Source organism: Apaloderma vittatum, unplaced genomic scaffold (assembly GCF_000703405.1).
Source record: "Apaloderma vittatum isolate BGI_N311 unplaced genomic scaffold, ASM70340v1 scaffold30576, whole genome shotgun sequence".
Taxonomy (NCBI): domain Eukaryota; kingdom Metazoa; phylum Chordata; class Aves; order Trogoniformes; family Trogonidae; genus Apaloderma; species Apaloderma vittatum.
This window is the reverse complement of record NW_009721767.1, coordinates 1-16,840: the sequence shown is the minus strand read 5'-3', so window position 1 is coordinate 16,840 and position 16,840 is coordinate 1. Positions and strand designations below refer to the sequence as shown.

At 41.6% G+C, this 16,840-nt stretch overlaps 1 protein-coding gene across 1 annotated transcript; it reads right to left on the bottom strand.

Moving 5' to 3' along the window:
• Positions 1 to 3,393: 3,393 nt before the first annotated feature.
• On the bottom strand, positions 3,394 to 15,889 carry SMARCE1 (SWI/SNF related, matrix associated, actin dependent regulator of chromatin, subfamily e, member 1). The gene is given in 10 exon segments (XM_009871527.1): positions 3,394 to 3,705; positions 4,227 to 4,437; positions 4,966 to 5,020; positions 5,022 to 5,056; positions 5,578 to 5,750; positions 7,848 to 8,019; positions 9,605 to 9,736; positions 10,859 to 10,939; positions 13,207 to 13,311; positions 15,845 to 15,889. Coding segments are annotated over 9 exon segments (1,173 nt in total). The 5' UTR covers positions 13,309 to 13,311; positions 15,845 to 15,889; the 3' UTR covers positions 3,394 to 3,493.
• Positions 15,890 to 16,840: the final 951 nt, after the last annotated feature.

The window sequence follows — 16,840 nt, the reverse complement described above, 5'->3', positions numbered from 1 at the left end:
GCGAGGAGCTGACTCCTGGTGAGGCAGGTCCCTCGAGGGGCTCCCTCCCTGCACATGGTCCCCAATGCTCATGGCCCACGTGGACACCTCTGCCAGGCACCATGGAGGTGGGCCAGTATCCAAACGGTACCCACAGGGAGGTTTTTGTGTGCTTGGAGAAGTTATTTTATCCTTGAAGATGACACCTACTCATTCGGGTACACACCCTGCGCTGCAACACTCCCTGTCTTTGCCAATAATTACAGTTATTTACATATACCTTGGGAATATGTAGCAGATGAAAAGCACAAATGGCCTTCAAACCCAGGCTGTTGCACAGATAAAAGCTGTTACACAACAAGCATTTGCAGCACCTGAGGTGTGGAGCCTCCTCCTGCTCTCACGGGCTCCACCTGAGCTGTGTCCAGGCAGCAGCTGGTATCATTTGAGAAATCAAAGCTTCATGATGGCAGCAGCAATCATTCAAGAAAACAATTTTGCAGAAGAGCAAAACGCAGTAAATAAATCCTCAGGTGTGTAGCTCAAGACATAGAGCAACCTCTGCAGAGCGGAGCTGCTTTGTTAAAGGGCGCTCGGCTGGCAGGTGTTAATTTATTGGCAACAACTGCCTTATTCTATGGAACTGTGTCTCTGGTGTCTGCTTAATTGCTGTATTTTTTTACCCAAAGCAAGAGAGTATCTGAATTCTCACACGTCAGACTTCAACTAGCGCCTGTTATTTTTCATTACATGAGCTTCCTCACTCTAATGAGTTCATGGAACAAATAACCCTCCTCTCTTAATTACTGGCTTTTTGGCATAGTTAGTTATGAAATGTAAATCTGAAATGGGTCACTAGGTAATTTACCCCCTTCTTGTAAGTGCCTCAAGATGTATTTTTCTAAAAGCAATCCTTTTAATTGCTGGAAATAGAAACTCCTAAAACGCGATTTAACTAGCACAACTGCAAGCTCTGAAACATCTTGCCCACTCTTCCTAGAAACCGAAATTTTGACTCTAAAATTACATTATTTTTTAAGCAAGTTTCACTGCTTCAACTTTTTTTAAAACCAAAATTAAGGAGCGGCCACAGTTTCTGTTTCCTCCCAAGAGGGTTCTTTTTGTGTCCGCCTTTGCCAAAACCATGGAGTAGTATCGAACTCCTACTTTTCATTAAATGATGAGAGAAATACAAGCTTTCCCAGGCACGCAGCTCCCTGGGTGACAGTGCTCATTAGAGGAAAGTCACCATTTCTCTTTCTTCCTCGTTTCAGTTGTGCTTTTCAACCCTCTCCTCAGCAGCGCTCGGTGGCAGGTGGAACTGATGGCTTTGGCAGACGGGCACGAGCTGTAACCCCCTGTGGGAACGAGTCCTTCACGTCCACCCTCTCCTCCAGCTCCCCAGCGAGCACGTCCGGATCAGCCCCTGGCAGGGAAGGGGCCGAGCAGAGCGCGGCACACGTTTGTTTAGGGGGCTCAGTCTGAACGTTGCCGTACGGATTCAAAATGGTTCTCCAGAATGAGCAGGCTCTCCAACAAGGAACTGCCACCCAGCACCAACTGCTGAAAGGTTTATCCTGGAGTGCAAAACGAGACTGTGAACCACGACGCAGAGACTCTAAGGAAGCCATTAAATACATGTACGGGACAGGGCCTGATTTAACAACTGCTTCCAAGCACAAATAAAGGTCACCATCGGCTCATGAAACCTTGTGAACTCGGGGAGAACAAACAGCAGCCAATGAGCAGAGAAATCTGGCTTCAGATATTAAGTACTAGGACTTGCAACTACAATACTTTTTGTAAACTTGTACCTCTCAGCCCTTTAGGTAGGAAATTTTACCTAGTTTGAAGTAACAATTATTTCTGATAGCTTGGAGGGAGGTGCTTAAAAGCTGATAGGCAAAGAGAGCACAAGTTCACCAGGTATCATTTCTCCCAACCATTGGCTTTTGAAGGCAACAGCCATCACCAGATCCTTCCAGACACAGCCCACGTGTACACAAAAGCAACTCAGGAATTTTTCCTTGTTTTTCAAAGTGCTTTTGCAGCATAACTTTTTGCATATAGTGTTTTTCAGTAATGAATTCCACGGCTTTCGTCTCCTCTGGGCTTAAGAATGGCAGATGAAAGCCCTAAATCAACCACAGGCATTACCTTTAAAGACAAGAACCAGACCACAGTAAGTTTAAAAAAAACCAAACACGTTGGATTTTATTATTTTCAGACCATTAAAAAAAGACCAAAGGACTTTAGAAACATTGCCATCTGATATACCCACTATTCCTAAAAACACACTAGTTTACTGAAGCATAAGCATCATGTGTTCTCTTCAAGCTGTAAAATCAGGGGACGGCTTGTATCTGCTGCTGCTGCATTTACACATGTTGTTTTCTTCAGCAGGGCTTCTGCTCGTACAGGGCAAAACGTGGCATTGTCAGAACACGTGAATTCCCAAAGGCTTTGAAAGCTCACAGCAAGCAAAAATACAACTTTTTACCATTTCTGCTGTATTAGCGACTGCTCAAGGGAGCATGCCTGTAAACACTGCTTTGTGCTCTGCTGTATCGCTGGCTGAGGCCACGCCAGGATAGCGTAGTAGCAAACAAAGGAGTTAAATGGCAGAGAAACAGACTGTTGTTGGAAAGAATCCTGCATCACAGAAAAAACCCCAAGATATTCCACTTGAAGATAACTACTCTGTCCTTTGAAAACGGATCTCCTGAAACGCTGCCTGCAGAACGAGCAGGTTTCCACGGCTGTAGAACAGCTACTCTGAGAAACGTAACAAACATCCCCGCAAAGATCAAGCTTCTCAGCCTTATGAAGGAGCGCTACTCATGATCACCAAGCTCTCTGTGAAAGCCAAGAACTGGGCAGCTGTGGCAGGCATCCTGGCTGGCAAGAACCAAGGCAGCAGAGGCGACACACACTGGGCTGCTGGGGGGTCTTTGGTTTGTCAGGTCAAGGAAACGCTTTAGGTTATCCCCAGTACCGGCATCACGTCTTTGCTCAACATTTGTGTCAACTGCCAGAGGCCTCAGCTACACCCCAGGGGCCCTACAGAGTGAGTGCTCCTAACGGAGCTTCTCCATGCTGGGGCAGTCAGTTGGGCCTCAGCAGAGAGGGGACACGCACCCGCATGGTGCCACAGCCACAAACAGGAAGGACCTTTGGGAAAGATCGCCCCATCGCTGTGGTCCTGGAACTGGAAGAAAGGGCAAAGGCCTGATTCCTAATGTACACCCCAAACCAATGCCATCTTCCTAGGGAAGAAGGCCCAAGCAATCCTAAATTCCTCCCCATATTGTAATGGCTGTGTTTAGACACGAGTTTTTATGTTCAGTCTGTTCTGCCTCTCAAGGCCCCTTTACGTCACTGTGCTGATCACCGAGACGTTACTAACCCCTGACACAGAGCGATACAGGCAAGGAAGATACAAAAGCCGTAGGTAGCACATTTTGAAATCAAAACAGTACTTCACTCGAAAGAGACACATGAAATGAGTCAATGTTTATTCTTTCTTCTCACTCTCCTCAGAGATAGGGTCTGTGGGGGGCTCTTCCACTGTCGCACTATTGCTCTCTGACCCGGTGTTGCTGTCACTGGTTCCCTCCTCGGCAGTGCTATCCACCCCTTCTTGGCCACTCTCCTTATCATCCGGGGTAGATGTTCCTTCTTCACCATTCTGCTGGTTTTCTGTGCTCTCTTCTGGGTGAGGCTCTTCTGTAATGAGATATTTCTCACTGTCATTTACATGCCAATACATTTATTTAGGTTGTGCAGTTAGAATTTAGGAACAGAAGCTGCAATACGCTGACACTCTTGAATACCATGCTTTCTAATGTCACTGCACCCAACACAAACCCAGCCTGCAAGTCAGCTTTTAAGAGCAGCATGGAAAGTGCTGTTCTATCATCCTCGCTAGAAGCTGAGAGCAGGACAGCTCTCCATTGCTTCTACACGTCTGAGTTAGGTTTAGAAAGCAGTTTTTTTCTCCCTTTGTGGTGTTCTTTGTGAAATCTTATCCTCTCCCCCTTTGAAAAGGGGCATTTTAGTGAGAGGAAAGCAAACACCTGCACTTCCCAAGATGAAGTTAACTATTCTGAACGTTGTTCTTCCACAGCCTTTCGTCCTAGTAAGAGCAAAAATACAGAGCACTTCCTCCTGGCTACGCTGAGCCTCTACAGAGATACTTCAATACTGGTCCTTTGAGGATTCTGAAGCTGATCTTCAGATGCAGTTACCTGTCTCCATTGGAGCACTCTCCTCTTCCTTCTTCTCCTCTATCTTGTTAGCTGCCTGCTCTTCCTCGGCTGCTACGTTATTTTGACTGCGTTCAGCCTGCTCAGCTGCTTCTTTTTCCCTTTCCTCCTGCCTCTTACGAGCCTGTTCCTCAGCTTGAGCAATTTCAGCTGCAATTTTTTCCATATCCACTTCCACCTTCAAACTGCATAACTAGCAATTAGAAAAAAGAAAAGCTCTTTTATTACCTCAGTTACAGGGAAAAACAAAACACCAGTAAAATCCAATGATGAGTTCACTATTCCTACACACAGCATAATTCTTTCAATTTGACAATGTTTATGTTAAAAACTTCTGTAACTAGGGAGACACAAGCATATTATGCACATGAAAAAGGGGCATAAACAAACAGCCTAAACCTTGTTACTCGAACATGGCCAAGGACAGAGCGGCCTGTTCTCCACAATGGCTTTAGGCCACCTTCCTGGAGCTGCAACCAGCCAAGCCTGAAGACACTTTTAAACTGCACTGGCTGCACGTCACCACTAAAGGTCACTGAAGGAGCGTGAAATAACCCCAGCACTGCGGCTTTTCTAACCCCCCCACGCTAGGACACTGCAGTCACCAGCTGTGTAATTACACGGAATCGGACACACAACAAAACAGAAAGCTGCAGAGCACTCGTACAAATGGGTAACTAGCAGGTTCCTCGGAGTAAATGGAATAGAGTGAGAGCTGTACCCTTTTAAGCTCATTGTTAAAGGATTCTGTGCTTTCCAAAAACTTCCTCTTCTTTCTCTTCAATTTGCAGAAGCTCAGCTTCTAGTTTACGCTGGAAATGAAATAAATGGAACCTTACTGCGCAGTCATCTGAAGTGTGGACTAAGTTTACAGCTACGTACAAAAATATTTAGACCAGTGTTTTAGAATATACTCATCTAATACAAAAACACCCTTATGCCTTCCTTCATCTAATCCCCAGTAGGGAAGAAGTTCATAGTGAAAAGTATGAACAATAAACGATCTCTGCAGCAATGCAGGATCAGCTAGGCGTATTATAAACAAAAGCCAGTCCTTATTAAACAGAAGGCTTACACCACATACAGAGCAATTATGTACAATAATGAACAGCTACAGAATTAAGATACCCTAAAGCACAAAATACCGTTTAACATGATTCTCAATAACAAAACAGCACAGAAGGTGAAGTCTCATGTCCTCCAACTCCCAAGAAAACCATTCGAGCAAACAGGACATTGACACCCAACAAGAACAGTCACGCAGATGATGAAACGATCCGAGACTTGGAGTACGGCCCAACACCATTATGTTTTAGCTGCCTTATTTCTTTACCTGATGAACCATTAAAGACTGGACCTGGCGTTTAAGAACTTGCATTCTAGCTGTAGTGACAACAGAGCGGACATCGGGCACCACACTTTCACTCAGTATCTCACTGATGAGACGATGGTTTCTTTGGAAACGAGCTGTGGCTGTGTGCTTCATAGAAAATCCATCGTCGTAATCTGGAACAAGAGTTTGATGCGCAACTGCTGTAACTCCACAAAACCAGCACCAAGTCTAATGACACTGTATCCATATCGCCACTAACTAAAATAAACCCCCTAACACTAGTTGCTGCCATGTCACAAAGTTCATATTTATATAGGACATGAAGTAACCAGAAAAAAGCAGTATGGGGACAGGACACGGTTTACCTCGGCACAGCTGTAACAGCTACGATTTTATATGCACTTCCCACACGTCTGAAATTTGGATTGACCTAGCTATTTACTGTGTTGCCTTCCACACTTCCACAGGAAGAGAGAGTACTAACACACTGAATAAAAAACTCCAAACATTCCTGATTAATCATGTTACCAGAATATGCAGTGGAAAACAGCAACAGGAGAGTGACTCTGCTATAAATAAGCCTTGTAGCACAGATCAGAAAGACTTTTATTTTAGTAAATTTCAGGTCAAGGCTTTTTCTTTTCTCTCCAATCAAATTAAACAAGCTTCCAATTTATGGCAAGATACTGAACTTTGACAATTTTAATCTAGTCACAGAATCCATTATGGATTGTACTAGGTATTGATTTTAAAAGTGAAATTCAGTTTGGCATTTTCTTCTACCTAGCAGCACTCAAAAGCCTCCAGCCCACAGACGCCTTCCTATTTTTTGTGTATTTCTTCAAGGAAAACTGGCAAAGCCCTTCAACCTCACAAAAACCAAAACAGTCTGCAGTTTTGGTATCAAGAGCCTATCTACAAAATACACTCAAAAAAAGTCAAAGTAACTAAATTTAAAACACAGTAATTAAATAGCATTAAGTAGTGGTGAGAAAAACTTAGAAGCTTCTGCGTTGAGTATTAAAATCAGCTAAGCAACAAGTATGAATTATCTTCCAGAATGACATCATGTATAAAAGTCCAGAAATTGAATCCTCCAACTATTCACAGAAATTTTAAGGAGAATCCCAGAAAATACTGCCAAAGGAGGTAACTAGTTTAATGAAAGTTTCTATCTCCTTCAGTTCAAACTGTTGTATCTGAATAAATGAAGCAAAATAATGGGAAGACAATGGATTTACAAGACATGAAGTATCAAGCAAACTGGTCTCCTTAAAGTTGTGCCTTTGTCCTCTTAACAAGATTCCTTTTATACCACAAGGGTCTTGACACTAGTGACAGGCAGGACTGGACGGAAGCGACGTTTCTGTCCCAGACAACTACCTGCTGCCTTGTCCCGGGTGCCACCAGCAGCAGCTCGGGCCTGGTGCAGCTCCCTCTGGCCGAGCTTGTTTGGCCCAGGGAGCACAGAGCAGAACTGAAGTCCCAAACTGCCAGCTCCTCAAATATTAAATATATTCACTTAAATGTGCAGTTACCTCACACTGGGCAGAGTGCTGTTTGTCATGAGCTTTATCTCAAGGTGTGCTTTTACAACGAGCAGGAAAAAAAGAGGGTGTAACTGAACACATTTTTCACCCTCAGGTTTCAACAAGTATTTGGTCATGAATCTAGCAGCAGACATCAGGTGTGTGTGAGCTTTCCCACTGGGTGGGGTGCATTTCCTTGCAGTCAAATAAACTTTCAGAATTTTCTCATCAACTTGTCAGCAGCAAGGGTAACTTATTTTCTAAACAATCTCAAATGACAGTTATTGAACACATTCAAAGTTCAGGTGCTCTTAATCACACCAGAACTCTGCTCGTCAGCATCACATGCTTCTGGTAATTAAGCACAAAATTCCATTCAAGCTGGATTAAATCAGGCACCTAAGCCTTTTACAATGCATATGTTAGAGCCACTGCAGAGCTTCATGCAGACTTATTTGTTTTGAACCGTAAGCATTACTTCACACATAATTAAGGGTTGGAATAACTTTTGACACTGACTTGCCACCTTAGTTCTTGGAAACAAGACAAAGCCAGCTGTCAGCTGTATGAAATAAAACGTGATAATGAAAATCGGTATTAAAGGTACCAAAGGAAGTCACGTTAAACACTGTGGAAGCTGGGCACTGCGAGTTCTCCGTATCTGGTGTCTGTTTCTTCACACAGTCGGTCCTGTAACGAGACTGCGTCCCTGGCCGTGCACACAAATCCCTTTCTGCTTACCATCTGGGTCTTCTGCCGGCTGGATGCTCATGTAAGGCTCCCCCTTCTCCATGCGCGACTGCCTTTGCCGGCTCTCTTCTTCCAGCGCAGCCTCAGCACGGCTTTTTGCGTTGATGTAGGCAAGGTAGGCAGGAGAGTTATGGTACGCCTTCATGGACTCATTGTACTCTATCTGAAACGTGACCGATAGTGTTTGATTGCACCACTGGACAATTTCAGCCCTGACAGAACTGCAGTCTGTGGAACCCAAACCACAGCTCTACAGACAAAGCCATTTTGAATCATCTGACTGACACACAAATGACCATATTCTCTTAAGTCTTCCTTACTTTTTGCAAATTACACCTTCTTCCACAGTCACTCATGTTTTAAAAACACTAGCTGGGCTTTCAGGCATGTTTCAGTTTTAACACCTGAGAAGTCTTACAACAACTTTGTTGCCTGAGATTTAAAAAAAATCAAACACCTCAGAACAAGGCATTTATGATCAGACAAAACTCTGCTAAGATAAAAAAAAAGAGTTAACTTAAATTCAGCGATTCTCTGGAGTTTTACCTAGATCTTTGATTCCAATTTTCTTCCTCTCTCCTTATTCCAGTATGTCATGAATCGGTTTTCAAAGTAACTCAGGACCTTTCCATTCTTTGATCCATCCCTGCACTGGGATGATACAGAATGCTGCAGCCAGACTACTGTCTCCTTCTGGTAGCAGGTCTGCATCACTATTTTCACCTTCTTTGAAGTATTTTTCCCTTTGAATTGCCTTTTTTTTAATCTCACCTTTAAACTTTGCCAAGTCTAGATTTTGCACAGCAATTTAAGATATTTCCAATGTAAAAGGAGATACAATCTACAATAGTTAAGGTTACCTAAACATCTTGTTTCATGGTTAGGACTGGAATCCTTCTACCTAGGCACCACAAAAACATAAACAAGATGGCCCCTGCCCCAAGGAGCTTACAATCTAAACATGAATTTCCAAGTTAAAAAACTGAATTCCTTGATTATATTTTTTTTCAACTAAGAGCATCCAGTTTTGAAATAATTCGCTATTGACTTGGAATGAAACAGCTCAGATTTTTCCAGGTTACACAGCCTCAGATGCCTACCGGACTTAAGCACAACACAGCAGCTGGACAGGCTTCTCTTTGTACCTCAGCATCACAGCAACAGTCTCGTACAGGTCCTCAACACTTACCAACCTAGACGTGAGGTAGCTGGCATCTTCTGTCATTAAGATCAATAAAACCAAATCCACAAAAACCCCACCCTGAAAGTGATAGCATTTTTCTATTAAGACACAAAACACTATTTCATAGCGTGGAGTTACACCAGGTTACACCATGAAAGGCAAAAAGCAAACCCTGCGTGACTGGATGCCTTTTACGAACACGTTCATGACAACAGCAGTAGTTGCAGAGCACCAGTTTTGAAAGAGGATTTTGGTGTTGAGACAATCTTTTCAATACTGAAGTTGGACAATCAAATCCATTCATTAAACAGTTAAAATCGGCACTCACTTATAAACACTTCATTTTGAATTAGGTCTAAAAACTGACCAGTCACAGTTGATGTACAGTTATTAAAAAGAAAAAAAAAAATCTAAAAGACGTGTCAGGACATACTTCCACTTAAGTTACATACAGGGGTCTCGTGAACGCCTCATACACCACTGCATGGGTAAGATGAATTTTTCTTCTCAGACCAGTTCCTAGAAGAATCAGCTGTAATAAACATCCCAGATTTCTTCCATTTACCTTTTCAGCTTCATATTCATTCAAATACTCTTGCTTCTCTTCATCAGTGAGATCTCGCCACATTCCTCCAATAATCTTGCCAATTTCCCATAACTTCAAATCAGGATTGGACGCCTTCACTTGGTCCCAGACCTTAACAGAAACAGCTGGAGCTTTACTAATGATATCTAAATACTTCCAAATTAAACATTTTATATTGTCATCTCAGTGTTCTTTCTGGAATCACCATGAAAAACAGGATTAAGTTAGGAATGAGTCTGGCTAAGCTATCTCGGTTATTTTCTGGGGCAGGAAGTCAGTAGGAAGCCATCTACCGAAACAGGCAATTGCTGAAATGGCTTTGGTTTCCTGAGAACATTGCCTTTAACCCTCTTAATTCTCTTCTTAAATGCACATCGCTGCATCTTTGGGAAAAAAAATGCTACTGAGTAAACACATCCAGCAGTAGATTACGATAAAGAGCACTGAGCTTTTCAGATCAGAATGTAATATTTCAAAATATCTTTCAGTCTTGCTGATCAATTTGAGTTCCAACAAGTTCTGACTCCACCAAAAAAGTGTCTAACTTTATAGGGAAAAAAGAAAAAGAAAAAAGGAGAGCTGTCAGCGTTATTTCTTGCTGCGCCACTTGACATATTTTTTGGTTGATGTTTTTTTTTTGCCTAAGACAGACATGCTGGTAAAGATACTTTACCAGAAGCGGAAGAAATTCCTTCTGGCTCACCCGCTTCAGACAGGCTGACATGCCCTCCCCATGCCCCATGAGATTTCAGACTCCACAAGAGTCTCTCTCCTACTTTCTGTCAAACGGTTCAGAGAATAGCGAAGCAAACGTTGCCACAGGCTAGGTTGGTGAAGGAGAACATGCAAAGTCCACTCATTGCTACTCTTCAGGCCAGCTACAGCACTGTACCAAGCCCAGCATACCGCAAGGAATACTTCCTTTATACAAAAAAGTTCTGTCAGCAAGTCACAGGAACTTCTGAATGTGGCAGGGTGGATCCTTGTCAGCAGAGACAGTGGTGGCAATTAGCATTTTAGACAAACCTTTTCCCCCCAGAAATTGGCAACTGTATGACCAGACTACTGCTGCCTTTATTCTGACGGGCAACGCATCTGTACTTTACAATTCCCTCAAAAGAAAGTGCAGGCTGTTAGAAGTAAAAGTTTAGAAGCTGAAACTAAGATAACAGCAATTAATTGTTAGCACATACGAACACTAACTTGTATTACTGTTTGACACCATGTACCCACCTTCCGGCTGTACCTCATGTAGGGCATCAGGGGCTTGTCTGGGGGTTTGGGGGGCTTTGGAATGGTAATACCAGAGGAAGCCTATAAAAGAACCGAATAAATCCACTTGTTAATGTGATTGCCGGACAGTTTCTGTACACACGGGTTCTGGAAAACACTCAGTCTTCTGCAGTTCACACAAACCAGCCACACATCCCCCCACCAAGACATCACCAAAAAAAATTACCCACACTGAACAGGTACTAACTAGAGCTGGTTCTCACAGCAAGTTTTCCGATTTAAGTTTCTCCTTTTATCCCTAAGTTTACTGAGTAGTAGCTAGATAAATCTTGAAAAAGGCTCCATATTATTAAAACTGAAACACCATCTTAGACATTTACATGGAAATACCAAGCCCAGCAGGTTGTTTTTCTCACTTCTGATGAGCAGTTTATTTTACCTGTCTTGACAATTTTAATATGGCTACTGCACAGGTGAAAAAAGGAGAATGTTCAGGAGCAAGAAGTTAGATACTCTCATTTTCAAATAATCTGAGCAATATACTTGTCCACAAAATCTGTTGGTGGGAATTTGAAGCCAATTAAACTACTCATTGTGAAAATTAAACAACCATAGGCAACCAGGCTGTCAATGTGCGCATTACTTGTACCCAAGCTGTACTGAGTCATCCAAATTAGCCTGCAACACTCTTCTGTGCTCTTCCGTTCGTTTGTCCGCTGGGAAGGACACTGCTTGCGCCCAACGCAAGCCACTGAGAACTACCTGCTGCTGCGGGAAAGCTGCCGCATCCCCTCCACTCCCCTCAACCCAGGAACACCTGCCAGGGCCAGCTCCCAAAACCGGGCAGTAACATCACAGTCCCTGTCAACCACAGGTTCTGAAAACCTTCGCTCGTCAAGTACTTACACGTATGAGGAGTTGTTATATTAAGAGGGAGCAGCTTCATAAAGAATAGAAAGCAATTTCAAGATTTTTCAGGACTACGGCCATAGGGAAGTAACTACTCATATTTGGCCAAGGAGACTCATGGTCAGTATTCAGCTTTCAATTTTTTTCCGCATTATTTTTTGTTTTGCTGAATTTATGGAGCTCTATGAAACAACGCATACAGAACCGTGTATAAATAATGTACATGAGGTATATGCATTACCAAAATGTATACATATATACACATACAGATGGATTTGAAAAACATTAACGGAAACTGTTTAATGCTTTTAAATTAACAGGAATTTAAAGACACCATACATATATTGATATATGCATGGCAGAGAAGGCTGTATATGCTTATGACATACAGAAACAATGAAATTTCTTAGACAAAACCTAACTCATTCTCATACAAGGAAAAAAGTCTACATTCAGACAGCACGTTCAGTCAAGTTCCAGCTTGTACAGGGAAGGCCTTTTCTGTGTATGCTTTAACAAACCAGATGAACTTCATATATGGAGTCTGAAAGATTTATAGAAGAGCATAAAAAATATACTCCATCAAAAGCACCATAGAGTTGTTCCATGAGAAATCTTTATATCATGTTCCAAACTAATGAGATTTTTTGAGGTAGAAAGACTTACATGAAAAATCTTAAGGTTATGAGAACTGCAGTAACTCTCAACAAAGGGGTTTGGTCTATTTCAGTTGTGCTAGTTATGAAAATACTACCCTTCCACCGTCCATCTCTGTTTCCTAACTGCAGCCAATGTATTTGAAAGAAGCCGTCGCCTTTCTCGTTGACTCCACTTCACTTTGTTCACACCATGAAAAATGAATGTAACGTCCATTTTCCACACACTGACACAGTATGCAAGATCTGAAAGGATTCTATTTTATTGTCATCATGCTTCTGTTGAAAAATCATTTCTAAACTTGGGACTTTAGAATTATTACCAGACTAGGACTAGAATGAAAAATAAAGGCTTGCATCTCTTGCATGGCTCAACAGTATGATGAGACTACAATCTCCGGTCCGCAAAGTGTTCTTCCTTACTTTTGTGCCAGTAAGCCTCAATAAAATGTGCAGTTCCCTCCCTCCAGGAATCTGTATCCATGCTGTAGAACTTTTCCCTAAGCATGCAGCGGTCACTGAAGACCACAAAGTCTGTCTTTTTGGAGTTCTGCATCATACATAAATACCACATTTTTTAGCTGGCTGAGTAGAAGTCCATTTTCCTGCATAAGCTTTCAGAGCGAAAGGGAAGGGGGGGAGGGTTGAGGAATAAGAAGCAGAAGTAATTTTTCGGTTTTATAAAGAAGCGGCAGCAGCCAAGACTCAGAAGAACCTAACTCTAAAGCCATTTCTGGTCAGTTCCTGTTGTTTGCCGGATGATGTAATAGTTGATTCTCCTACCGTGACCCGGCTGTTGGTGCCCGGGTTCCCTCCCAGCCTGTAGTTGTTGTAGGCCAGATGGCTGTATGGATTGTATCCCACAAACCCTGGGGTGCTGGGCATTTGCTGATGGAAACAAATGAGACAAAAACACGAATGAGAAATGAGCTCAAACGAGGAAAACACAGAAATGAAAATGAACTGCAATATGGCATGCAAAAGCAATCAGAATTTAAACAAGCAAATGAGGTGTAGCAGTTGGTATCTTCTCAACACACGGAACTTACTCCAGTACAAACCTATTAAGGAAACAGGATCTTTAAGCAAATGTGTGACTACAAATTTCTGTCTGAAGTTGGTGATTTCATTTCTATTAAGTAACTCATTTAAACAAGTATTCTTTAAATCCAGCTCATGACTAACAAAATTTTCCAACGTAAGCCACCAAGTAATTCAGACTCTTATATCCAAAGGTTGAGCTTACAACGCAACACAGCACACAGTGATTGGGCAGAAACCCCCAGAATCAACGTTTACTGTACCAAGGAAAATCCACATCTGCTTTTCTTCCTGTCATTCTTTCAAAGCACCACCCATGCACCACTACCAGTACCTGAAGACTCCCCTCCTGCCTTCTTCCCAAATTTTGTTGGAAAAGAATGGATCACGTATTTAACAGTAATTGTGATCACGTCCTGACTGTGGTGGTCCCATCACTCCACTAGAATTCATGATACCCTGGCATGTTTCTAGACATTTAAGTGTCACCCACACAGTGCCACTCTTTAGTAGCACTTTGGGCATAGCAAGAAACATACACTGGTATTTGCCTTTCAAAGCGATTTGCCGACTGGACCCATTGTAGATCCCAGTTGCAAAAATTCTGCAGTAAGTTCAGGACTCCAAGAACTAAAGTATGACATACATAAACATTGACAAAAATAACCTATAAGCTAAACGACATTAACTTCTCAAGTTTTCAAGTATATGTAGACATCACGTAGTAGACTTGTTTCTGAACATACAAAGTAAAATTATCCTTTAACAGTCAGCCTTCAAATATATATTTTATTGCCAAACTTGTTGAACTCAGTCACAGCGGTTGACATTTATTCGATCCGTATGCCTGTGATCATGACGTACATATTCACTATTCAGTAAGACACCATTTTGCTGCAGTTTTCTGTATTACCATAACAACAGGTTTTGAATATGTTGAACTACACCTCTTCAATAAAATCAGATGACAATTGCAATCTCCGTCTGCTTAACGCTTTATTTCTGCAAGACAGGATTTAAATGTTACAAGGGAACTACCTTGCATTACATGGAGAACTTTTACTTCAGCTATAATACTGTAGTTATGGGAACTACTGGTATTTGGGTGACTGTGGTAACTGGAACTGGCTGTGGAAGAACAAGCAAGGTTATTTGTCATTCTATGACTAGCACAGGTGATCACTGCGAGGATTGGATAAAACATAAGCAATACAGAAGCAACTTGAAAGACAGGTGATGCATGTCACTAGTTGCAGTTTTGAGATTTGCTTCATGTACCCTACTAAAGACTTTTAAACTTGACCGAAGAATGTCCCAGGTCAATATACGCCGTTAACAACATGTGTCCACAGGAATCCCACGTGTACATGCACAGCCCTCGATGCAGGAACCCAGCTGTAAGGGTGGATGCCACCACGTTCCTTCTAATGCTGGCACAAACCATGAAAACTCTAAACAAGCTATGCAGAGAAAGTTTTATTTATGTAAATTTATAAGAACATAACTTATATAAAACCCATCCTGTGGTTTTATGCCAGATGCAGAGATCAAGGACTTTGCTGGATAAACGTTCAAGTTTTCTTCAGCAAAAAAAGTTACTAGGGCATCTTCGCTCATTCTTCTGCACAAGATACTTGTGTTTTCTCAAGTGAATATGTTACTCCTGAAATGCAAGCTCTCTATAAACGTGAATGCCACAGAAGAGGTGCATTTGCTTTCAAAACTTCTCCTGACCACAGCATATTGACATTTCAGCACCTTTTTATATGCGCGTGAATGGGACTGGACACAGTTTAAAGCTACTGTTCATGTTCTCCTCAGTGTCGTTCTGTACCATTTTACTAGAAGTATTTCTCACACCAGACTCCCAAACACCAATGATTTCAAGAAATATGACTAAGGCTAGCATCTGAACGTTTCATCATTCTGACCCAATATGACAGAATTTTGTACACTCACGTATTCCCCTGAAAATCAGCTAGGTACAACAGGCACATGAAAAAACACACTGCTTGCCCGTGATCTGGGCAGAAATTGAGTGAGAGGTTTTAGAATTAAATATATCAGTTTGTTCTTAAATATTCCAGTATACTGTTGCAACTGTAAACAATTTTAGACCAACTGACTGGTTACAGAAAATTAAGCATCTGCAGGGTCTAGCCTTAAAGGCGAAACAAGTTTATTCAGCTTCTCTTTCACAAACTGCTTAGAAAAAAAGAAGAGATTAATTTAAACAATGCATATCATATTAATAACAAAATACGTCTATTTCCTGTTTCCAATACAGCAATGTGATGCAACACCGTAATTATTACTTCGGTTAAGTTATTAAAATCTATACTACCAGCTCGGTGTTAATGATAAAAATTACTATACTTACGGTTGCAGGAGCTGGGGTAGGAGGTGGGGCATAAGATGGCCTTTCTGTTAAGATATAAATGTAAGCAAATTTTTTTTTTTTCAAATTTGAACGAATTCCTTATGAGGCATCTGCTATGGCAAGCATTTTTAAGCAATGTGCAAACGACAGAAATCCTACTCTCAAAGACTTTTGCCACTGAAGAGTGTAAAATGAAAGAAAAAAAAAATTAAGACCACACCATTGCTATATTGCTAGTCTTTTATTTAGCTATCAGACTGAAGAATACAAAAGCCATTTATATGCACATCAATTAAAAGGAAGGTAAGGAAAAATGCAGTGAAACAGGATTTAGGAGAAGCTGTGATATTTGGATTTCCCATGGAAACAATACGTCAGGAATCAGGCACAGCAAGATTTAAGGCCAAGAATTTGGTCAGAAATAACTACGCCTCACATCATTCCTTTTAATGCAAGGAATAATAGGATTATATTACAAATAGGTTCTGCGGAACCAGATCTTTAACGAAGTTAAAGGAAGAAAAATTTGAAAACTTACTTGACATTTTGATAGGCAAACTTTCAGCCACCTGACATTATATTTGTACTTCTGAAAGACAAAAAGAATATCACGCTATTAAATATTATGCTTCTGCTTCCCCAAATCTGTGAAACTTCATTAGTGTTACCATTGATTATCAAAAAGTTTGCCAATTTCGAAATAAAGACAAAAATAGTTTTTCAAAAGGAAAGTGTCATCTCTTTCGAAACAAGAACATACTTTCCAATGAATCTGGCCTTAAATAGCTGTGAAATAACACTCAGGTTTACCTCATCTTCATAATAAAGGTTTTAAGTCCATTTTTCTCCTTAAGAAGCAAGAAGAATGTACCCCACTACATCACGCTGTGTCAGAAAACCGGTATTAATGTAGAAAGGATCCAATTAAATGATTTCTCCTCTAGACGGTTCATAAAAAGCCAAGGACCGAACACGAGGGCAGCAGCACTACAGGCC